The sequence below is a fragment of the Pempheris klunzingeri genome, chromosome 19, assembly GCF_042242105.1.
Source record: "Pempheris klunzingeri isolate RE-2024b chromosome 19, fPemKlu1.hap1, whole genome shotgun sequence".
NCBI classification, from domain to species: Eukaryota; Metazoa; Chordata; class Actinopteri; order Acropomatiformes; family Pempheridae; genus Pempheris; species Pempheris klunzingeri.
Window position 1 is genome coordinate 6,104,136 of NC_092030.1, and position 24,884 is coordinate 6,129,019.

At 41.0% G+C, this 24,884-nt stretch overlaps 1 protein-coding gene across 1 annotated transcript in view; it reads right to left on the reverse strand.

Annotated features, from left to right (window-relative positions):
- Positions 1–7,971: 7,971 nt before the first annotated feature.
- whrna (whirlin a) overlaps positions 7,972–24,884 on the reverse strand; it is a 112,365-nt gene continuing 95,452 nt past the window's right edge. The window contains exons 6-13 of the mRNA XM_070850833.1: positions 23,823–24,035; positions 22,806–23,027; positions 22,156–22,188; positions 17,737–17,811; positions 15,993–16,566; positions 14,797–14,963; positions 12,694–12,816; positions 7,972–8,154 (exon numbers count right to left, since the gene is read on the reverse strand). Of these exons, the coding sequence (XP_070706934.1) occupies positions 7,972–8,154; positions 12,694–12,816; positions 14,797–14,963; positions 15,993–16,566; positions 17,737–17,811; positions 22,156–22,188; positions 22,806–23,027; positions 23,823–24,035 (1,590 nt within the window). The remainder of the gene's footprint in view (positions 8,155–12,693; positions 12,817–14,796; positions 14,964–15,992; positions 16,567–17,736; positions 17,812–22,155; positions 22,189–22,805; positions 23,028–23,822; positions 24,036–24,884) is intronic.

Sequence of the window (24,884 nt, forward strand, 5' to 3'; positions counted from 1 at the left end):
AGTAAGAGTAAGAGAGAACATAGTAATGTATGTCCTTTATGTCATATCACACTGTAAATGGCCAAAGAAAATCTGTGTGGTGCAATATTAACATTTTATGTTAATACAGGATATGTTATGGATGTTCAGATTTCATCATCACTTTTTACTAATTATTTTCATAAGAATATTCTGTTATTATCATTACACCTTTTCTTCATTTATCATGTATCCAGTTTCAGTGAAACACATTTAAGTAGTTGGAAAAAGTGGACGAAAGTGAACTGAGAGAAACACGCAGACAGAGAGACGAACACAAAGCTGACATCAGTCCCCCCCTCACGACGTCAGAGTGTTATATGGTCACTGGCACTGAACCAGAACCTGGTGTGCATGTCTCAGAAATCACTGGCTGTTGAAGGCAGATCTGGGTGCCAGAGGTCTGTGTGTTCACTGCTTTCAGTGTAACACACAGACAGAACTGAAGACCCTGCTGCACAATGAAAAATACGTGTCATGCCTATTAGCACCTCTGGCACCCATCAGAAAGACAAGCTGGTGACATGGTGATGACTTTTGATCATAAACTGTATAGAATCTGGTAGCCCAGTGGCCCAGTTGGACCCAGAGGTCAATGTCAGGGGTGCAACCTAATTCATATTTTCATTTACTGTGATTCTGAAAAATATTACACATTTACAGAAAATCCTCACATTTGAGAAGCTGGACCCAGAAGATGTTCGTCATTTTGTTTGACGTTGAGTCCATTTTCTATACAGCCCAAAAATCCTAAATAACAATTTGCCTCAAAGGGCTCCACAATGCTCAGAACACACAGCAAACACAACACAGACACAAATATTGTAAAGTAACACAATTCTAAAAAGGGGAACAAGGTGATGTCTATTGTTGTCGTTTCCTACAAGCAGTCCCATGCTGGAACAGGCTCCTTCCGCTCCCATGTGACCCTGAACAAAGCAGGCGGTTTAGAAAATTTACGGAGCTACAATTCAGTACAGTATTTTGTTTAGAATGTGAAAGCCGTGCTTTTCAGCTGAACAATCCACGTACTGTTGAACTTGATAGCATCTGTTGTATTGACCGTTGAGCTGAAACAAAACTATAAGGAGCCTGAATGAAGAAGAGCCCAGTTTACAGATGAATAGGAACAGAAAAATGCACCAGGGTCTGCAGGATGTTTGTGTGCACAGAGTGCATTGTTGTCTGTGTCATACACTGCAGCAAATGGTTTTATTCTGCAGTTTCTCCTGTGTATAGCCACAAGTGTGTGGACATTTTAAACATTGCAGCAATATCCTGAACATGGGCATTAATCTGCGGCTTAAAATATCATTATATGATGGATCAAACAGGCCAAAAACCATGAAAAACATCCATTTAATCGAGCACATTATGTCTCCTACTTCAAAATAAAAGCAGAAAGCTTCCTAGTTTTTGTGCAGTTATCTTTATTGAAAAATTAAACACACTTTCTGTATAAATAGCATGTCATTGTACAACACTCCTCGATAAAATGTGCAGGAAGCAGGCAAAAACACAGACGGGCTGACTGACTGACAGGAAAACAAAAGCAAAAGGAGGTGGCTGAAGAGCACTGCAGGGTGGGAAAATGAACACAGACTAAATCAACTTGTGTGGCTAATAAAGCAGGAGGCACCCTCAGTGAAACAAATAAGAAGTTCGATAGAGTCATCAGGTGAGTTTATGAGTCTGACCTTTGCGGGGAAGGAGTGGTTCAGGGGTAGGTGTGTGTGGGGGGGGCAAACCATCGCACCTTGCAACAGCGCGAGTAACAAGTGAGTGTCGGGGCTGTTGTGTCTCATGTTGGAGCCAAGGCCAGCACCTCTCTGTCGTGGCATTTGATTAATGAGACTGTCAGCAGCTTCTATCGCTTCCTCCATCATCCCTCCCTCCTGGATGACCCTTTAATATCAGTTCAAACCAGTTCAAAGAGTGGGCCGAGCCGATGTCGACAAGTGTCTACAAGATGGGGTCATTATGGAGGTAACGGTGACACTGCAGTTACAACATGCTTTATAAATAAGGAAATGTATTGTTCATGTACTCATGGCTGTTGATTTTCCTGTAGAGCTTTATTCATCAGTTTTCACATTTGACTTTCTCTGAGACATGTTTGCATTTATCTACATTTCACCTGAGCGAGGTACAGCCAGCAGCAGGGGGGGTGGGGGGCTGTCAGTGTCTTGCTCAAGGGAACTTTGGCATTTATAGACACAAGTAGCTGCTGCAGAGATTGAACCAGCGACTCTGAGGTCACTGAAATATGTTTACCTCAGTTAAAGCGACTTCAATGAAATGATGAAATGAGGGGATTGCAACTTTAACTTGTCCTCCATTACTGTCAGATTTCATTGTAGCTCTGTGAAAACCAGGAATCTCCAGATTCTAAACTTTTCATACACTGGAAATTGGCTCTGTCTGAACATTTATAAGGACTTGGTATTGAGCCCTAATATATATATTTTTGGTCAATAAATCACAATTTTCCTATTTAGGCCTTATATACTCCTTATGCTTAGAGAACATGAAACATTTGGGATGGTTGTCTTATTCTGTTAAAAGATGAGGTTATTAAATATAATTTTATTATCAACAACTTAAATGAAAAGAAACTAACAAATAACAAATTGGTCGAAACCATTATTGTCCAAAAACTCTTTCGTTTATTTTGACTCAAACCCACATCAACATCCTGCTGCTGTAAATACTCACTAGAGCACCAAACGTGTAAAATAGTCCTACAGTGCCCAGCTGTTTGGGGAAATGACTGAGCCTTTCATAAAAAATGAAACTATATGTTATACTATATATATATATATTTGCATATTTTTAAAAGCTTTCCATGAGTAGGAACCAGTGGGCTTGAGGCTGAGAGCCACAGACAAGGCAAAGAAGTCAGACAGTATTAAGAGACACATGAACATTGTTGGTTTTGGTCTTCTCATGACATTTGTTGACAATAAAAATATTATAGAATAAGTGCCTCATCCTTCAAATGAAAGAAAGCTTTTGTAGAAATGCATCATTATATTACTGATAAGGTATTAAGTTATCATTTTGGCAAGAGTATTGAACATGTTTAAACTGTTTCCCTGTTTGTGGTAATGCATTTTTTAATTAAAATGGGTTTTATGACTTTAAAAGGGTTTCATTAGCCTCAGAGGCTGGAGATTTCCCTCAACTCATTCTGTGTTTAATGTGAAAGGTCTTACAAAGTGACTGTAAATCAAATCTAATTTAAAGATATTGTATGTTCTTTTTATTAGACAGATTCAACATTTCTATTATTTTGGTAAGCCATCCCAGTGCTTGGCAATGGACATCCTCTTTTCTTTCCTCCTCCTTTCCTATTTTATCATTTACTGTCTCAAAAGGAAGGTGTCATTAATGTTCAAATGCTCAGAAACTCTTGATCTTTGTGGCAGCCAATCCTTCCAGATTAGATTGTTTAACGGAGAGTAATTCCACTGAGAGGACGCACACCAGCTCTCATACGTCTGAATGTCTTTTTATCGCTCTCTGTCCTCTTATCTAGCTCCTTCTGTCTCACACACATACACACTCATGCATATACACACAGACACAGACACATCCCCAATTTTAAGCAGTTGCATTGAGTAAAGACATTGTTTGTATAATTTAAATATGCATACAGTTAAAATGTCTCTCAATCAAATTAATGGCTGCACTCAATGCCTCAGTAATCGTACAAGTACATGTATTTGTTTATAAGAGCTTCTCCAAGTTTCCCCCACATATAAACTGATGCTAGAATTTAGCATAGTAACTTTTCATCAAGCCCGTTGACTCATCAATGCACAACATCACCTACATAAATGTTTATAAATCCATCAACAGGACTAGAGTTACTGTTATGGCTTTCACTGTTAAATTTTTATTATGATATACAAGTGCAGGTTGTCCTTTAAAAGTCTTCAAAACACCAACCACAGAAGATTTATCTCATCCTGATTCTCTTCTTTAGTTGTATCATGTCACTACTTTTATCTGTCTTTTAACTCCTTGTGTGGCAGCGTGACATACATTCATCAAACTGTCTGGTTTTAATGGAAGCCACCTAAAAATATGTATTTCATTCCTGTTTTGAAAGTTCTCATGCTCCTTTAATATAGATACAGTATGGATCTTTTCCCAATCCTGTGTGCTCCAAAAACATTTGAAATTAATTGTACATGAAAATGGGAGAATGTCAATTGGAAAAGTTAACCGTCCACCTCTGAGCCTGGTTCTGTTCGAGGTTTCTTCCTGTTAAAGGGGAGTTTTTCCTCACCACTGTTGCCTAATACCTCATGCTTGTTCATGTGGGGTCGTTGGGTCTCTCTCTTACTTAGTTTGGTCTGGACCTGCTCTTTATGGAAAGCGTCTTGAGATAACTCTTGTTGTGACTTGGCGCTATATAAATAAAGACTGATTGAAGATAAGAGTTTTTAAACCTTTTAATTTTCTGACTTACAAATAAACTAAAATTCTGCAAAATGTGTAATGTCAGTGTTGACTTGCACTCAAATTTGACATATTTTTAGATTAATGGAGGAAAGTAGTGGCTGCTGCTAGAGAAGTGCTTTATAAAAGCCTAGTTTGGATATTTGTTAGGGATGCACTGAAACTGTATGTCGTCAGGTCCATATCAACTATAATGAGGAATTTAGTAACAACACCAGGAGATCTTGTTTTTGCTGACCTCCAGACGTTAAACTCCTCACCTTACTGCAATGATTCACATGTGTACTTCAGCACCCAGTGATATCACAGCTGGGTGTGCTAACACTTCTGACCAAACACCAAGTGAATATATTTTTATCTTAACATTAAATGAGTGAGTCTGTGTAATGTGATATGGGAACCCACTGAGAATTTTTACCAACTCCGCAGCTCTACTGAGTGTTTTTAGCCTCTTTAGCTCATTATTTCAGTTATATAGCACAGTGACTGTTTGGTTAAAGCTGTGTACAGACAGGAGGCAAAGTATATTTGTTCTTTCGCCGAAAAAACAAACTTAAGTTACATCAGGTCGCCTGTTAGGGATCATTATTGGCCATTACATTATATATATGGCTGCCAACATACTGGATACGGCTATGACCTTTAAAAAACCCTACCAGTGCATCCCTAACATTTGTTTTTTAGCCATTAAAGGGTGACATTTTGAAGACAGACAGCTGGGATATGTTGTAAAAACAAAGCATGAATGTTCTCTTCTCTCAGTTGTCATCAGAATGATTCAGGAGTGTTTGATAGCAATTTCTCAGCTGCTCTGTTGGCATTCTTCAAAAAGACCAGACTACCAGACTGCTGCTTCACTTCCTCTTGCTTCTCATACAGCAGCTCCTTTCATGGCATTTACATTTGTCTTTATTTGCCATCTCCTTGTTGTGAGCATATTTTTTCAATTTTCCTCCATTAACTACCGACAGACACACACCACTCGCATTAAACGCACACCTAACACAGAACCACGTACAGAGCACTTAGATTAATTATTCCAATTCACTTCAAATTTCTACCTGCAGCCTAATTTGAGCCTCTGGAGTGACACATGGAGGATGTTTGCTGTACATCCTCTGCGCACGCTTCCTGAGAGGAAGCAAGTGTCCATAACAGCAATCACATCTCATTTGTTACTTTAGTCAGCCTCTCATTCTTATTCTCTCTTCCTCTCTCACTGGCTCCATCTCTTCCTCTACCTGATTGCTTATCTCCTAATTGCCTTTCTATAAATGGATAAAACGTGTGTGTTCACGCACACACATGTGTGAGCATGTGAGGAGGAGTCTCTTTAAAATCTCTGGCAGTGTTGTCCTCTAAATGTGTCATTACTCTCCTCTTGGGTGTAATTGCTGCACTGAGCATGGCTTCAGCAAGACCCCCAGGGTGAATATAATTAAAACTATGAAATTACAAAATAAAATCATCAATTGTTATTCAGTGTGGAGACGAGCAGGAGGAATGCAGAGCGGTGTGAGGGAAAAGCTGGTTTTTATCCCCTATGAGAATACTTCCACACTAAGCTAGCCAAATCTAAAAGCACATCTTTAATCCAGCATTTGACAAAAGTGAGCTTTTCAAAATTGCTCTCTAAAGTGAGTGAATGTGAGCATGTCCGCTTTGTGTTTTAGTGTGCACTAGGAAACTTTTTTGGTAGGCATGTTTTCATCATTAGCCATTCACTTCACATCTTACTTTATTTTTAGGCTTTCATCGTTAGTGGTAGGCTCTGCCTTTCCTGCAATGGAATAAAGTTGCCTCAACCCACATGAGGTATTAACAAGAAACCATGTAGCAGGCAATCCTGTACTGTTCAATCTCCTACATCTCCTATACTATATACGAGTTGTATTAAGGTACTTCTGCTGCTGCTTCACATTTAAAGCATTCAACTGGTGAAACGCTGGATGGCTTTTACCGTGAAACAACAATTTTTTCAGCAAGATTGGGGCTGACAGCAAAAACTGCAAACTGCAAACTGCAAACTGCATTTTCTGACAGCAGATCGGTTTTAAATATTGCAGGGATTATTGATCTACAGCGAGCAGCCTCAGTAAGCTGCAGCAGTGAGCTGCAGGTGACAGGCTAAACACCTGAACCACCTGATAAGAAAAGGCCAATTGACAAAGAACTGACTAACTTCTTTATTAGAAGGCATAAGTTTGTTTGGCCGCACTGTATACAGACACACCAGTTGCTCTTCAGTTGTGTTTCTGATAAAATAGTTGCTCATGGAGTAGTGGCAGCACAGGAGCCTGGCTAACAAGTAGCATTTATAACCTGCAATCAAATCACCATTTCATACTTGCTCAGGTATCTGAGAAAAATGTCAATGAGAACAACTAAATTGTGAGTAAAGCTGTATTAAAACAGTATGAGTGATGATTGAGAGCAGGTTTTGGATGTGATGAAGAAATGTGTTGTTTGCTGATGGAAATAGAAAAAAGAAGACGCAATTTAGCCGTTTCTTATCATTTGTGTTATGAATGCATGCCGTTTCACACATAAACATAAATTTTCAGATTTAGCTGGCTAAATGTGGACACAAGTCTAAAATAATACAGGTACGCATGGAGAAGTGGAAAGGAAACAGGGAATGATGCACATTTTTGTGGTACCCAAATGGATCGTTCCATCATTCATATGAACAAATGTCTTTTTGATGTCTGATTAATCAAATATAAACATGTAATGTTTATTTTTGTTAGCCTGAAATGATCTTATCTTTTATTTTTTGTGAAAGGGTGGTAATACGCAGACAGGCCACTAGCATCACTGTAAAATGTGTAGAATCCTGTGACTCCAGGATGGCCTGAATGATTATCATCTTTGAAATATATTACTATATGTTGATGACGCAACAGAGGTTACGGGTTTTATAATTCATATAGGAGTATCTTTATGTGTACAGTATATATATGCATCTGTATCTACATTTGTTCATTTTTACATATACAAATGCGAGCATTTAAACTCGAGCATGAATCAGTCTTAGATGTGCAGTTTTCTCTCAGATAGAAGCAATAAATAAATAAAGTAAACCGACCAAGAGACGTGGGAGTGCTACAGGAAGTTCCAGTGGGTTTCAAAGGGTTGTAAATCCACGAGTTTTAACACTGAGAGAACAAAAAAAAAGTTATAGGTTTCACTACTTTCCATTTTAGTGCATAAGGTCTCACAGTGGGGAGGTAACACGTTGAGGAGAATCCTGAACAAAGTCCACAGCAGAAGTAATACCTTGTAAATGTGTTCAGACTCAAGGATGGGGTAATGAGAAAGGAGAAGGGCTCAGAGATCAGGTGGTGTTTCGCTTCAGTCAATTGAAAACAGTTGTGCAATTGGAATAATTAGACGTTTGAATTTCTTCCTCTCATGTTGTCCTCTTGACTCTTTTTCTGTTAGTGCTGCCCTCGTCATCATCCTTCCTCCTCCTCGTCCACTCAGCTATAGCGCCACATTGAACTCCGTAACCAGGAAGTCCACGTGGTCCCTCTCTTTGGTCTTGAAGGCCTCAGCGATGAGGCGTGCGGCATCCCTGTGCTCGCGGCCCCTGAGGGAAACGCCGTTGACTTCCAGGATCACCTGACCCACCTTCAGCTGGCCGCAGTTATGAGCTGAACCACCCCTCTGAGAGAGCGAGAGAGAGAGAAACAGGGAGAGAGAGAGAGAGGGAATCCACAATAAACACAATAAATGGGCCTTGTGTCAGAGTGAGTTGTGTGAACACATTTGTTAATTAGCAAACAAAAGGGAGAACAGAACTAAATGGACTCACCAATCGTATACTATGTTCCCCTCTTTTCATTTCATGGATTTAATAGTGATCTTGTGTATGAATTCATACTAAAGTCATGTATTTGCTCTTGCATAGTCCTGCGGTTGGTCTGTTTTTACTTTCATTCCACAAACAAACCTGTGTAGTCTGTAGCAGAGTTCCATATGTCAAACAGGTTAGGTGTGAAAACACCCTCAGTTTGTCATGTATTCATCTGCTGATCTTTGACAGCTGGACTTGAGGTTCTGCTATGTGAGGTTATTTTGTATGCTCTGATACTTCTGTAAATGACATGTGCTCACAAACAGAGCAGAAAAGGCAGCCTTAGATAGCAAGCTGGGGGTGTTGTTGAAACTAATGATCACATCTCACAAATGTGCATCAACTCATGAACAGGTGGCATTCGTCACGCTGAAATTAGCAATTTGCTAAATTAGACTTGAAACACACAAGCAAGGCTCACAGAAAAAAACAGGTTCAGGATAAGTTCTTGGGTTCTTGAATGACCTACAGGGCTTTAAAAGTTTGGTTTGTATTTATCTCTGAGACTAAAGATTGATTGTGTGTAATCATCATGGCAAAAATGAACTGCACAAAGATTCCAAGGCTATCTTGCCAAGAAGAACTCTTCTAGCTCAGAAAACCAACAAAGGGTTTTTACAAGAGTCCTTTGTTCTACTCCATCCAAGTAAACAAGGTCCTCACAGTGAACCAAGCTCAGATTTGACCATCCACCCATAAATGTGACAGGTACTTCATTAGCACACACAGATAGAGACGCCCCGTCACACACATTCACAGATACATAAATACACATATACACACACACACCACCCTTGCAGGCACACACTGAAGGCTCAGCAGTAAATGTATGCAGCCTCACGCCTTTAGAAAGACGTGTGTGATCAGCAAAATGAAATGCTTTCACCTGACCAACAACACTCCCCTCTTGCAGTTACATCCTTACACATTTCAAATGCAATTATTAATGTTGTGTGACACCCTGAGACGTGGACAGGACACGGGACGAAATCCACACAACACAGAAGGGCTCAGGCCTCAGCTCTATAGGAATGAAATCAGATGACTCCCGAAACAGCCAACAGATCTCCGTCAAACAAGTCCCTCAAGTATCAGTAAAACTTGGAATGCCATCAATTTCAGTATCCCTGCCAAGAGTCTGATCTGCCGAAGGAACTTCTTCTCTGCTTTGGAGTACTCCCTCCACAAAGTAACCAGCATTCTGGTTGCCACTCTGAATAAAAAAATCATGTTTGTTCATCTTGTCTGCTTCTCCTCCAAGGTAGCATGTCCAGGTGACATGTTATGACTGCTGTCTGAAGTAAAAATCATTAGCAGGATCCACAAGACTGCTCAGAACACTTTTTGTCTAAACTACATTCATCAAACATTCAATTTGGACATTTCTGCTCTGCATGTTTTACATCCATTAACAAAGTGCCAAGGCAAGAAGTAGTGTGTTCTTTATGTTGAGAGGCAAATGTAACGGCCTTAACTCCAGCTGACGAGGCGTGGCTGCTCGTTGATGACTGGCTCGTGATTGGCTTTGCTTCCCCTGAGATAATCACCTGCTCTTCTACAAAAGAAGCCACCATATCTCCAAGATGAAAACAATGTGTAGTTTCAGCTTTTCCCTGTAGACTTTCTGATGTGTCCTCAGCCATTCTGATGCTGACACACCCACTGTCTGCTACCTGCCCAGCTGACAAAGGTAGCAACTAGCTAGTAAAGAAAGTGAAACATTTATCAGCTAAAGAGCCTGATATTCACAGGTTCCACTTTCTTGTGGTCTCAGAAACATACTATGAGATACAGAATGATGTTTTCCTTTGTGACAGCTCCACGTTTTCCTCCTCCTGACTCCGACAGCCGACCTCATTACGATGGCTAAAAACACGAGCAGTGCCTTCCACACAAGGACTACATCATTGCCGCTCTTATTTACTGAGCCTACAACTATTACCCTGAGCTACTGGAGCAGTCGGTCATGCTGATGGGAAGATGGCAGTGATAACGGGCTGTTGCTTTAGGAGGGGTGATGGGGACCGATAACGACTGGCCAACCAGCAGCGGCTTACTCATCTGTACTTCATCCTCAGCAGGAATGACTTGAGGCGAGAGCCCTTGTGCCCAGAGATACAGGAAACACAGAAGCCAGAGGTCTGCTGTATCTGGACTCAATACTACAGAGAAACAGTACTATACAGTGTACTGGCACTGATGTGATGCCACCATACAGCCCATATAAAAGCGATGCCGATAGGAAAGCCAGAAACAAAATTAACAATTTTTACTTGCTTTTTTTCAAAATAAATGTATCATTCTGATGCTTAGTCCTGACTGAGGAAAGTGCAAAGGTTGTGTGTCTTGCTCAAGGGCCTAATAACATTGAGTTAGCTCTCCCTAGGTGATGGAGCAAAGTTTTTACAGCTCACTTTTCCAACTTGAAAAAACTGAACATTTCTCCATTTCTGTAAGAAGTGACCTTGAGGCAGCCATGTTATGAATGTCTCTAAATGACTGTGAAGCTTCACAGGGTTATTGTTCAGGGATGTAGCAGTGGTGTCATGTAACTTGTGGCTTTGTCTCTCTTGTGATCGATATGGTTTGTACCTCAGTAGACAAAGGTTTAGATTAAATCTAAGCAATTCCAAAAAAGGTGGAACAGTGATTAGAGACCAAGCAAAATTTTACCTTGATTAAAATTTCAATCTACTTGCCTGAATGGTTTGAATTAACTTTAACTCTGTTAACTTGAGCTTATGAAATGATTGGACCTCCTCATCTCTTTGTCCTTAAAAAAACCTACAAAACTGAGAGCACTTTTTTCCTCTGCCATTATCCATTGCAATGAGCTGCCTTTTTATTTTTCATTAATCTCTCACTCAAGTGTCTGTAGGTTGAGATGGACTGATTAGGGGTTGAACCATTTCAGTGGCCTCATCTTGTAAGAGTAAAAGTAAGTGTAAGCTCTGTGTGCTTCTGTCAGAGACAGTCCTCAGTTGAAGTGAAGTTTCCAGGCTTGCAGAACCATGTGGCAGTTAAATGAATGCACACTAAGCCGCAGCGCTTAACTTCTTGAAAAGTAACAAGCCACCGCTTGCTGTTTTCTTTCAGTAAGTCCATGGCTTTATTTTTTTTTTTTTGTGATAATCATTTTCCTGTTCAATTATTTCAAACTTGAACTATTTAAAATATTTCCAATTTTTCCAAGATTTTCTTGGTGAGTGAATGTAGCTGAGTAACAGCTAAGAAACATACAATAATGTAGCAAAAAGTGCTTTAGGAGACAAAAACAGAAAAATATACATGAGAATAAAAACTTGGACCCTTCCCACAATGACTTTCCCACCACCTACACAGCCACCAAACACCCAAATACTGCATCTGCCTGCAACATCAGACCTCCACCTCCTCATTTGAATAAATCCTCCTCATTCCTCCTCTCCTTATTAACAGCACTCTCACTTCTTTTGCATCCTTCAATCATACTTGCGGCTCTTTCTTCCAGTGCACTCTTTGACTCTGAATGTGCTGATTTCCAATCCTTTTATCCCTCCCCTTGCAATCAGCAATCCTTTTTTATTTCAATCACCACCTCTGAGGAGTGACAGGCTGAGAGACAGCTTTGAACAGGATGTGGACTGTAGTCTGTGGCGACCCACTGCTCTGATCTTTAAATTGTAAGTCCCTGGTTCTCTGTGGTTAGGAAATGATTAGTGTTACAGATAGTTCTGAGCTAATGCAAGGCTTTGTTGACTTGCACATTTCCATGGCAGACAGATATATGCACACCCAGTCACAGTAATAGCTTTTCAGAGGTGACTAACCTAAACTGTCAATGTGGATTTCACTCACTAGAAGATTAGAAGATTGGAATTCCCAGCAGTTTTCACTAGAGGCATGCTGCAAATATGAAATCTATGCCTGAAATGTCACATGTGCAAATCTATTCAGCCTCATGATTAATACTAACTTAGCCTAACGTTTAGCTTTTTATATAAAAGGTGCTATTCTCCAAAAAGGAGTTGCTGCTCATTCTGCCTAAATATCATTATACCAACCTGCTCACATTTAAAAAATAACTGCACCTCCAGGGACTCAAGCATTTTCATGAGGGCCATTAATGTTGTAATCATCTTTGTGACAAGGAGAACAAAATTAGCAGGAAACTCAGTGAATGAGTTCAGCTGCAGTGTGAGTCCAAAGAAAGCCTTTCAGGACATCATATCCCACCTGGCAGTTGGGCGCGGTACCATTGCAGAGAATTTAAGAAGGCACCCAGGATATAATATTCGCCAAAGGACAATATTCATCAAAATGGAGTTGACTGCATTATTTCAAACATCATTTTGTTCTTCTTGACTCACCTGTATTGTGACAATCCGTGGCAGCGGCTGACGAGTGTTGGCTCCACCTTCAATGGCAATACCTAGGGTGCTGGCACTCTTTGCCACCCTCACTAGTGTAGAGGTGGGCTCCAACAGGCCCGGCTATAGTAAGGGAGTGAGAGGAGCACAAGTTATAAAATAACAAGAGCATAACTTAAGCATATTTATAAACCTGAATACATTCACAACAATTGACGGCTTCTATGCATTCGTGCATTTTTCTGCCTTTGTTTATCCTATGAATAACATTATTTTCTCTGAGCCCACATGCTCAAGAGCCATTCGTGAATATGTCATTGTGACATATTCACAAACAAGCAATCATACTTAAAGCTCTCGCAAGTCAGAGGACAGAAGACAGAACCATTTTCTACATATAGTTAAGGGTTCCCTATTATTTAGTCACTTGTCAGCTCTTGTAAAGCTTCCCTTCCACTGGCCTCTGTAACTGTTTTATTTTTTTTTTGATGTTTAGGATGTTTTTTCTTAGAGAGGTTAATCTGAGAAATGTTCCTGGAGTTTTATATCCATATTCTAACGTAACTGCCTTTGCTGTAAAAACATACGACTATAGCTTCTCAAGTATGTCACAATCAGTGACCCTTTTCTAAGTAGAGTCATATATATATTAATTGGTAATGTAGAGAATATCAATTAATTAAATGAATATACCAATTATAACACATTCCTAAACCATGGACAATGCTGCTAAAGTTAAAGCTAAAGCTAAAGGAGTTGAATGCTAAGAATATAACTTTTGTACTATATAATAGAATTTTACTATCCAGCACAACAGCAGACACCCATTTATCTTAGAATATGGGAAAACCCCCGAAACATGTTAAAACTTTTCAGAAAAGGCCAATAAATTAGACCCCTTTATCAGAAAACACACTCAATGACAGTACAGGCAACAGAGGCTAGTTGAACAGAGGCACAAGTGTGTAATACACACGTTGGCTGGCTCACTTTCACATCAGTCTTCTCTACAACATGATATCACATATTATGTTTGCTTGCAATATTTTCCTCAGTGAATCTGCACCACATTTACATACTTGCTAACAACTGCAATCAATCCTGCACCAGTTAAGCGGTGTATGTTTTGACTGACATAAAGATGAGTCCATTATAACAAGGCTCAAACAAATGCCTTCTTTAAGTTTGTTTGAGGAAGTTTTTATGAGTAGATTATTTTCCTCTTTACAGAACACTCAAGAATAAAAAGAAGGTAAATGCCTTGTTCCGTTGCAATAAAATGCAGGTTTTATGATATGAAGTCAGCTCAGCCCTCACATTTTCTGCCTAATAATTCCAATCTAAAACAGACGTTGACTCTAACAGTCCTCTCATCATAAAAAAATCAGGCTACTCCCATTCCTACTTGTTATTTGCTCAATAAATCAATGAGAACCAGAGAGCGATTTGAGAGTTTCATTACACTACACTGCAGTGAGTGATGAAATAAATGATGGAGCGGCTGAGTGAATGAATGACGTGAGTAAGAAATAAACAAATGAGTGAAACAAAGGAAATAGTATGTGTGAGCACACAGAGGGAGGAGAGAAGAGATCACAGTTAGGATTGAGAACAGAGTCTGGAGGAGTATTATTAGCAATAAAGCACATCGATTCATCAACCTGTAACTCTGACACACCCACGTTTGTATTTGTGAGGCCACATAGTGACATAAACAGTAACTCCAACCTTAACCTTAACCTACCAAATACAGTTGTAGCCTTAACAGTAAAACTGAGTATTAACCTTCAAAAAGCCTTTGAAGAAATTAGTCTTACTTTCCAAAAATGTCCTCAATTTCCAAAAAGGTCTAAAAAAATGTTCATGTTCAAAAATGTTGCTCACTTTCCAAACCAGCAGTCACGGTCTAAAATGTCCTTATTTAAAAAAAGTTTCCAAAAAAGTTCTGACATCTGGTGACAAGGACCTCCCAAAGTCAGAAACACACTGGCATGCTGAAGACATACATGATCTGAAAACATTTCTCATTCACAGTTGAACAGTTTAACAGTGAATCTACTCATCCAACCATGTGTGGCTCACAGCTGAGCCTCACCCCCTCACCGGTTTGGAGGGGTTGTCCCCTCCACCCCCCTGGGTGTCTCGGGGGTGGCGTGTGCGTGAGGAATGGGGACTGCTGTCTTTGCTGATGTGTCCTGACTCAGCTATGTCCACCCCACTATCTTCACTGAGGGTCTGGCCGCTGTCTGACAGCTGAGACAGGGCGCCACCTGAGAGTAAACAGGCAGACATGATGACACACTGCATACAGTATTTGGCTTTAAATCTTCTAGTATGAGGCAACACTTTTATTTCTACTGGTTTTACTCTTACTTGAACGTTAAGATCTTTCTTGTCTAGTGTAGAAATGAAAGAAAAAAGGCACTGTTTGAATGCTGTCAAATTAAACTGCACTGCAAAAAAAAAACAACCTAGATTTTTAGATTCGTTCTGAAAAAGATCTGATTTTAAGATTAAACACAAGATTAAAAGCTTATTAGGATTAGTGATGTTTTGCATACAGTAATAGTCTTCTGGGTAATTGCCCATTTAAGTATATTAAACCCAAGTAAATTAGAGATTTTACATGCACATCTTCTTCGTAACTGAAACTGCATATTTCCTCATTTTATTGCAAACAGTGACAATTAACAAACCTCAGAATATATAGGAATATATATATATATATATATATAAATCCTAACTGCAGAATCTGATGTGACTATTTCATAATCACTTCAAGTTAGATCAGACATATGACATTTTGGTGTTGTTTGCTACATTAAACTGACTGTTGAACATAACACTGGGATATCTTTGACATCCTTTAAACATACTTTACTTGATGGCATATTTTTAATTCAAATGCACAAATTCTAAATTCAAGGGACCAAATTTATTAATGCCAAGGGCGTGAAATACCTAAGTAATTAGAGGGCATGAATTTCTGATTTGTATGCATGTTTGTAGTGCTGATTATGACTAAAGAAAATGCTGTATTTTGTTTATTCAGGATTTTTGACTGTTGGTCAGACAAAACAAGCAGGCTGAAGATGTCAAGTTAAGCTCTGTGATATTGTGATGGGCATTTTTCATATATTTTCTGAAAATGTATCAATTGAACCATTAAAAAATTAATTTAAAAAACACAGTGATATAAAATAACAATTGATTGCAGCCCTACATGTGCATGCTATTCATTTGACAACCATGTGACCCCTGATATAAGTAGTGTACCTTTTACTTCTGGAGTTCCTCACCTCGAGCTTGGGGCAGTGGCCGCACCTCGTTGACGTCGGGCTCTGCGTTGTGCCTGTGAACCTCCACTGTAACAAACTGTTGTTTAGAGCCAGGAGAGGCTTTGGACATGGACGCTGGCTTAAGGGGCAAAGAAGGGGGCAGAGGAGGAGCAGGGAGTGGAGGTGGAGGTGGAGGTGAGGGGGACGGGGCAGCAGGTTTGGTGTTTCTGCTAGGGGACTGAACCCTGGGGAAAGGGCCAATGTTGTGCTGGGTGATCATAGACAACTGAGCCGCCGTTATTTGTTCTTTCTTGGAGGGTACCGAAGGGTCTCTCTTTCTGACGACGGCGTAGTCCCGAGAAGGGTCCTTGGGATGTTCTCGTTTGTGGTGCACCGAGGGAGAGGTGGGTCCTGGCTCTTTTCTATGGTTGTGGGAAGTCGGGGCTGTGAAGTACAACCCTGAGTGGGAGGATTCGGACGAGGGGCATTTGTCGAGCTGATCTCGTCTACTCGGGTGCCTCTGAACCCCAGGTGGGGGCGGAGGCGGAGGCTTGAAGGAGGGGGGGGATTCTGCTGTTGTGGACTGTACGTCGTCCTGAAGTGAGAGGATATGTTCGTAATTGATTAGGGATAAGGGTGTAACAATGTATTATGGCACAATAGATCGTGACACAAAATATGACCTTACTGTTTGTTTTATGGAGCTGTGCAAGAGGGCACAATATTGTTTTATCCATTAACACTGTCAACTGTTTCAACTACTGAGTAAAAATAGTCACTAAACCAAAGAAATGTCCTGTCTTATAAATGTACAATCAGTTTGTTTAAATTATTTTGGATGTGTGGCATATTTTTGCAGACTTTTGAGAATGTTTTTCCAAATTCAGACATGCACCTCATATGAGAACAATGAGGTATTACTAATTCTTCACTTTTGTTATACGTAGTTAAAACACGTAGAGGAAGCACATTTAAAAACAAAGTTTAAACCCAGTGCTTGAATCCTTTCCTCACGATTCTCAATTTCGCCCGTTTAATCACTCCACCAGTTTTAGTGACACTAAGAGCCCATCAGTATGTTTAATGCATCCAAACCAAGTTGAACACGTTGCTGCTCATCTGCACGATTCCACCGGTGTCCTGTGTTTCAAGGTAAGAGTGCTCAAACACAAACTGAACAGTGGAATGAGAAACACTGAAACATGGGCGACTCACTGGTGTATGGAAACAGACATAAAATGACCATAAAAGAATGTTTACAAAAGAAAAGTAAGGTATGATTTGACTGGCTGGAATCCTTGGTTGACAGGAGACTAAAAGCTTTTTCCTTTACCTCCCTCTTGTCCCCTGCTGTTCAGAATAAACAAATGAGACCTCTTGATATCTCTTGTTAAAGTACAACCACAAGCTCTTCCTTCTTGCTGAGAGGCAGAAGGAGAATTGGACATGCCAGGTGGCACATAGTGATCAGCTTCTACTCTCCTCTCTCTACACAACAAAGTAAAAATGGACAAAGGCTATAATAGCACTTACTTTCACAAAGCTCTACTTGTCTTTCTTTTTCTCGTTCTCATTTGGTACAAACACTTGTTCTTCTCCACCTCAATCTACAATACAAAGCCTTCCGGTCAGCCATGTCTCAAGTACCTCCGTCCATCCATACCTCTTTTTTTTTACCATCCTCTCCCCACCACCCACTTCTCCCCTGTGTCGCATCCATCTTTATCAGGCCAAAGCAGGGACTCTGCCTGCCTGCCAGGCTCACCAGAGAGATGTCGGTCAGCAGCGTGTTCAGACTCTCCGAAGGATCCCCCTCATTACTCTCCACCACGCTGTCATTCTGAGAGATGCAGAAAGAAATGTAGGAAGAGGGACGTGAGGTGCAGAGGTCAAAGAAAAAGAGGGGAGAGTGATGAAAAAGAGAAAAGACAGAAATACAGAGAGGGAGGAGGAAGGAGAGAGTGATTAAAGTGCGAGAGAGAAAGCTTGTGAGCAGATGTTAAACACAGATGTGTGTTTGTCCCAAAACAAATGCCAAATTAGATTTGCTGGATGTTCCAGATCTCCTAGAAATAAGAAAGACGTCAATATCTGTTCACATTTGCTTGCCAGTCTCAAAGTTTAAAAGGAAGACAAGCAAATAAGGAATGCACGCACACACGCACGCGCACACACATGCACAAATAAACACACACACACTCACAGCTATCATGTCTTCTTCCACAAGCTAAGCACACAGGCTGTGAAATCGATAAAGAACCGTCAGCTCAGTTCAAAGCAGGATTTGGTAGCTCAATCCCACCGGAGTGGTGGAAAGGAGGTAATTTGTGGAAGATTCTTGAGCGATTTCAGAGCAGCAGAGCTGAGTTCAGACAAACGTTGCCCTTCATTTAACTCTGTCACTAAACCAAAACAAAAGTCCCATCAATTCAGATTAATTACCCCTCGTTGCTGCATGGGGAGCACTTACAATTTATTCATCACAAGAGTCAATCGACTTTCTACGTGCGGAGACGCTGCTCTGTACTGTACACAGTCAGAACACACTGTGCTTGTGAGTATGTGTGACCATGTTCTGTTACGACCAGAAGCACACAGAAGATTGACTCAAAAGCTTGACAAGATTACAAAAATGTGCAGCTTTAATATATATACTAACCTGATGAGACTCAAAACACTCACAAGAAACTCTCACTAACACAGACTAAAGATGCGGGAACACTTGACAGAAAGGTACAAGATGATCTGGCACAGGACAGAGAAACACATGAACTAAACTTAACAAACTTGACAAGACATAACATGTTCACCCACAGTGTGTGCGTGTGTGCGTGTGTGTGTGTGTGTGTGCATGTACGTGTGTGTGTGTGCGTGCATGTGTATGGAAGCACTTATATCTCAGCAAATGCAGGAAGCAGTGTGACTGCTGGGATCAGATAAAACAATTCCCAGATTTGACAAATGTGGTGTAGCTTGTTGTTGTGGAAAACAACTGATTCTGTGACACCTCACAATGAAGACAAGCATCCCACAATATTTATTCCTTCTCTTGCCTAATTTGACAAACTCTATTATGTGCTCTGTGACACTTCGTATACCACAGTTGTTGTCGTCCCTGTTGACCGACTGCAATCTAGCACTGACTCTACATGTAGTCTGACATAAAGTCACAGCGAGAATTCAAGACATCACGATCACCTGAACTGACATGGTGAACATCTTAAAAGACAAATTGTGTGCAACCAAAACAGAACACGTCAACATGCTCGGACTGAACTTGCTGCTCCTATTAATTTTCTAAGAGAAGAAGCAGATGGCACGACAAGATCACAGATGTTAAACTACGAAAACAGTGGAAGCAACTGATCTGCAAACAGATACCCGATTGTGGAGGGTGTTTTGTGGCACCTTTTGGCATATTTGGTCTGGGGCAAGTCCATGTTCACACCTGAGTGAAGGTGGTTTAAGTTGCCTAAACCTAACCATATCTCAACCATACTGTAGTTGACATCCACAGATATCAGTAGGAATATTCTGATAAAAAAACACCCTCACTGAATGTAATCTGAGGTTTTGCAGAATCATCCAACAGCAACATTATGTTTGGCCGGCGAGTGAGTATCAAACTGTAACTGTGTTTGTGTGTCTCCACTATGCGTATGTGTTGTTTGTAACGGTACATATACTCATACCAAAAAGTTTTCCTTTCATTTCGGTATGTATTGCACCGAACAAATGCAGCAATGTTTTAACCACTGCATGTGTGGACATTTTGGGTGTGCGCAGAACTTTTTAAATCTAAAACTCTGACTTTTCCCCCTAGCCAAATATAGCTTTTCACAAAGAGCCAGAATGTTGTTCATTCAGCCCACACAAGCCCCATGAAGTAATTTCAGCCACTACGCACACACATGCACGCCACAGAGAAATTGCAGGTAATTTAGAAGAGCTCAAAGTCGTAGTTAAAGCAAACGCAGATAAACCAGAGCTTTTTCCTGGAAAACTGATGGTTTCTCAGTTAAATATAATGACAACAGACAAAGACAGGTGGACTGGATAAAAGCCTTATGCATTGTTCATTTGTGATCAGATATGCTGCTGGCTGTACGTGACACTCACTCATTTGAGATGGCATCACCAGAAAATGACCATCTCTGGTATAAGGACAAACAGAATGGAGTGCAAAACCAGCTCCTGGTGACATTTAAGCAACCTCTCACTAATAATCCAGACTGGGTCAAAGCAATAATTAATGCCATAGGTGTTTTTACAGCAGCAAGTTGTGACCTCTGCGATTGACTGGTGACCAGTCCAGGATGTACCCCGCCTCTCACCCACTGTTAGCTGGCATTGGCTCCAACCCCCCATGACCCTGAAGGATAAGCGGTATAGACAATGGATGGATGGATGGATGGAGTTGTGACCTTACTCTGTTGTACAAAACACTGGTTTTGAACAAAAGTCCCGTTACGAAGTTTCCTCTTGTCCACATTTCAGCCAGCAAATCACAAGAGCCCTTTAAATCTCAGAGAATATTTATTTTGATGAATTTATTTTAATTACTGTTTTATTTATAGGTTGCAGCCACTTGCAGCAGTATTTAGTATTGTTTGTGTAGTTTGTTGGATAAACCACTGCTTAACTCTTCAGAGTCTCGGACCGCCCGTCGGCGGAAAGCAAGCTAAACAGTTTTAATGGGAAACACGAAGGTAAAATAAAAAGTAGAAAAAAACGGCCATTTTACCCCAAGACTCTGGAGGGTTAATAAAAAAGGGAGCAATTTTATGTTTCCTTTTCCCCACTGTTCCGAAAACATGAGGTACACACTGAACGGTGATTTTTGTGTACCAGCCCACTCCTAATTGTGTGTGTTTGTTTACAGTATGTATTTGTGTACATGTGCATAGGTATGCTGCTGACTACATACCTGGAGTGTTTTTATCCTCCCAAACCCACCCAGCTCTCTAATCTGCTTAACACAGCAGTGGTAACAGTCACCCACGGGTCCAAAACAACACAAATAGACACAATGGCACACAGCAAGAGTACCAGCCAACACACACGCACACACACTCCCATACATGTAAATGTTGCCTCTTGGAGTGGAAGGGGAAAGGCAGAGAAAACACATCTGAGGTGTCTGAATGAGAAGGAGTGTTTGGTGGAAAAATCTGCAGATAGTCCACAGCTTATCTCCACTGTCAGCCCAGACACTCTGTGTATGTGTGTATGTGCATGTGTGTGTGGACATCTGTGCAATCAGTTGTCTCCATCCACAACCAAACACTTAGATGCTCACACATACACATGCTTACTACATACTAAGACATTTGGTTTTGAATTGTCGGATGTGTAAACTGAAGTGAATAAACTACTTCTATGATTAGAAGCATAAAAAGAATAAATGAGGAGGGGCAGGCAGAAGTTGTCTACAGTGTGTTCCTCTTAAGGGCTAAAGCCCAGTTAATGTGCTTTGCTGTAGTTCAGAAGCATTGTATTACATGGATGGGATAATAGTTTCCTCTGAGGAGTGGTTCCATTATTACAGTACTGTATAATAGGCTCACAACTTTCATTTTCGAAGTGCAAACCCTGTGTTGTACAATGATAAAATAACCTTGTACCTATGTGTTCACACTGTGATTGACTGGTGACCTGTCCAGGGTGTACCCCGCCTCTCGGCCAATGCCAGCTGACATTTGACTTTAACTCCCCATAACCCCGATGAGGATAAGTACTTAATGGATGGACTTTCTGAATATTCTGAATAAAACTATTGATGATGACACATCCCAGCTGTTATTTTCGTGGTCTTTCCTCTCTGGAACGGTGATCTCAGCCTCACAAAACAACCACAGGCTTCCTGTACAGTCACGTCATGAACTATTAGACTGTTAATCATCAGGACCATGGAGAGACACATCACTTTCTTTAAACCCACCACAGTTCTTGTCCAAATCTAGGTAGTGAACGAAAAAACAACAACGAATGAAGGAGAGAAACACTGCAAACAAATTCACTGCAAAACCACAAGCCAAGGTGAGGGTGTATGTGTGTGTGTGTGTGTGTGTGTGTCTGGAACACAGCTGCCCACAGGGAACTTTAAATCTCCTTGTTTAATGTGTATCCTGTATATGTGGGTTTGTGTCAGACAGCATTCATCACTTTCAGCAGCGGCTCCTACCTCCATCATATCTATCAGCCAGAGCAGCCTTTCCTAGGAGAGGGGGAGAGGAGGAGGTTTTCGGGGTGAGTTGGAAGTGAGGGGTGTTATTGAGGTGGAAGAAAATCACAACCAATCAAATATCAACTGAAAGACTTTTCAGTCTCAGCAGGAAGGCACTGAAACATGTCATTGTTCAAGTCCACACCAGGGCAGGATGTTTTCTAAAGCAGAATCTGTTATAATCCATTGAAATATATCACACTACCCTCTCTCTGTCTCTCTCTCTCCTTCTCACACACACACACACACACACACACACACACACACACACAGTAAGGAGGAATGAGCAGACAGCCAAATAAATAGCCACTCCCAATCTAAACAGACAGCAAGGCACACCAGGAAAATAGAACAGCACAACTCAGGTGCCAAAATGAAATCTCAAATACCAGCAGCACATGGAATATTTATTTTAAGCAGAGACTGCTAAAGACAATAACATACCATAATATTTATACTAAAAAATATCCAGATCTGAACACATTTTATGTTTCCACACACCCAGTATTCTCGAATAAAACAAACAAGTACTGCCCTCTCATCTTACTCAAGAGTACACATTACATCATGTAGAGTCAGATGATTATCCACTGATAAACCCAGCCTACCCGCGCAGAGCTGAGGGTGGTGTTGGTCATGAAGCTGGCTGAAGACGAGGTCAAGGTGTCTGGGTATGACACCATGGACATGGAGTCTGGATGGAGTGCCGTGGCTCCAGCTGTCCCCTGACGCGCCTTTAAAGCCTGAATTTCACGTCGCAGCACCAGCCCGTCAAAATGCTCCAGGTCCTGTGGAGTGACCAGGCCGCGCACCTCTGACAGCAGAGAGAACTGAGGGCAGGAAGGTACAGTGGGGGAGAAACAAGAGGGGAGGAAGAAGGATGATGTATGACTAAGATGAACCTCAAACCTGTGTCCCTGTTGGGCGTTTCTGATAATTCTGAACTATCATTTTTTATCCTATTTGTATTTATTTATTATATATTCATTTCCATCCTTTTATCCTATCAGAAACAATCAAACAAGTTGAGAATTTTCTCGAGAAGAAGAGAAATGCATGCATTAACCGGTGTTGGTCCCGTTTAGGGTCTTTTCACATAAATCTGGAGCTCAGTCATTCTAACCGAAACTGTATTTTACGGTAATTTGAACTTGGGTCAAAGATTTTTTCATGCAAAACAAAGATCAAACCCTATGCCAATGGATTCTTGTTATACTTCAGTACAAATTCAAAAGACAAAAACACAACCCATCAAGTAAGGGAGTTGTACAGTAGTACAAGGCAGCTGGAAAAGGTTTCTGTGAGCGTATGATACAGCAGTGTACTTGAGAAATTGGAAATAAACTGCCTTTGATTTATTATGTTTTTTTACAAGGTGAACTTCTGCAGACTGTGAGAAAATCAAGAGACTTTTAAGAGCCGTGGAGGAAGGAAAAACAAAGCGGAACTGTAAGCATCGGCAAAAAGCCTGGGTATAAATCTCAGAAGGGCTCGGAAAGCTTAAATACAAAGCTCACAGCAATCAAACACACAGACTGTACACGAGTGCAAAGTCCTGAATAAAAAAATTGATTCTCTTTCTATTTCTATCATTTTTTTCTCAACTGAGCCTCCTCGGCCTTCACCTTTGCATGCGTGTTAAGCAGCTCGAACAGTGCCACGACTAGCTGCTCCACGCCGATGTGTCCGTCCCTGTACTCCTCCACGTAGTAGCCCATGGTCTGCCGCTCTGCCTCGGTCAGCAAGTGGCGTGCCTGCTCCTCCAGCATGGCCCGCGACTGGTTCACCAGGCTGGACAATGTCACCTGTGAGCCTGCCACGCCTTTATAAAACCCCGGCTGGTGCAAGTGGAGGAAAGGAGGTGAGAAAAACAAGAGATGGAGAAGACATTTTTAATGTTTTTTATTTTATTTTTCATGTTTTTGATGAAGTGATGGAAAAATGATGAGGAAGAAAATCGAAGCGGTGAAGAACAGGTCAGGAAGATGAACAGTAGCTGTAATATGGGATTCTATAGAAAAAAAAAGGGGGAGTCGTGGAGTATGGCGAAGGAATAGATAAGAAGAGGATGAGAGTGGACAGGAGGAGTGAAAAATGAGAAAAGAATGGGGAGAACAATGCAAAGAAAAGGAAGAGAGCTCAAAAGGGAGTTGGGGGGTGAAGGAGATGTGATATAAAGGTTGTGAGGAAGAATGGCAGGGAAGAAGGAGGTTGCACAGGCACGGAAGCAAAAATGAGGAAGGTGAAAAAGAGTTTGATGGAGTAAAGAGGATGTGGAGGAACACAGAGGATAGGCAGAGGGGTGAAAACTGTAAGGTGGTTGAGGAGGAGAAAGAGGAGGACAACACAGGAGGAGGAGAAGGAGGAGGAAGTGATGATAGGGAGGAAGGGGGAGAGATAACTGCAAAGACCCAGAGGTGACAGAGGAGCATGAGCATGGTTGGAGAGGAGACAAAGGTACAAGAGCATAAATTACTACCCACGTAACGTCTTCTCATCCCTAAAGTATAAATTATCATCCTACTTCCTTCCTCCTGAGGTACTACCATCATCCATTATCATTAATGCTTTGTGGCGCTCACACCACAGCTTGCAGTAGGGCAGAAACTGTGCTGATCACACATGTGGGTGGCAGGTTTTAGGTTTTTTTTTTTTCTTTTACAGCTTTTAGATCCATCCCGGTGTGT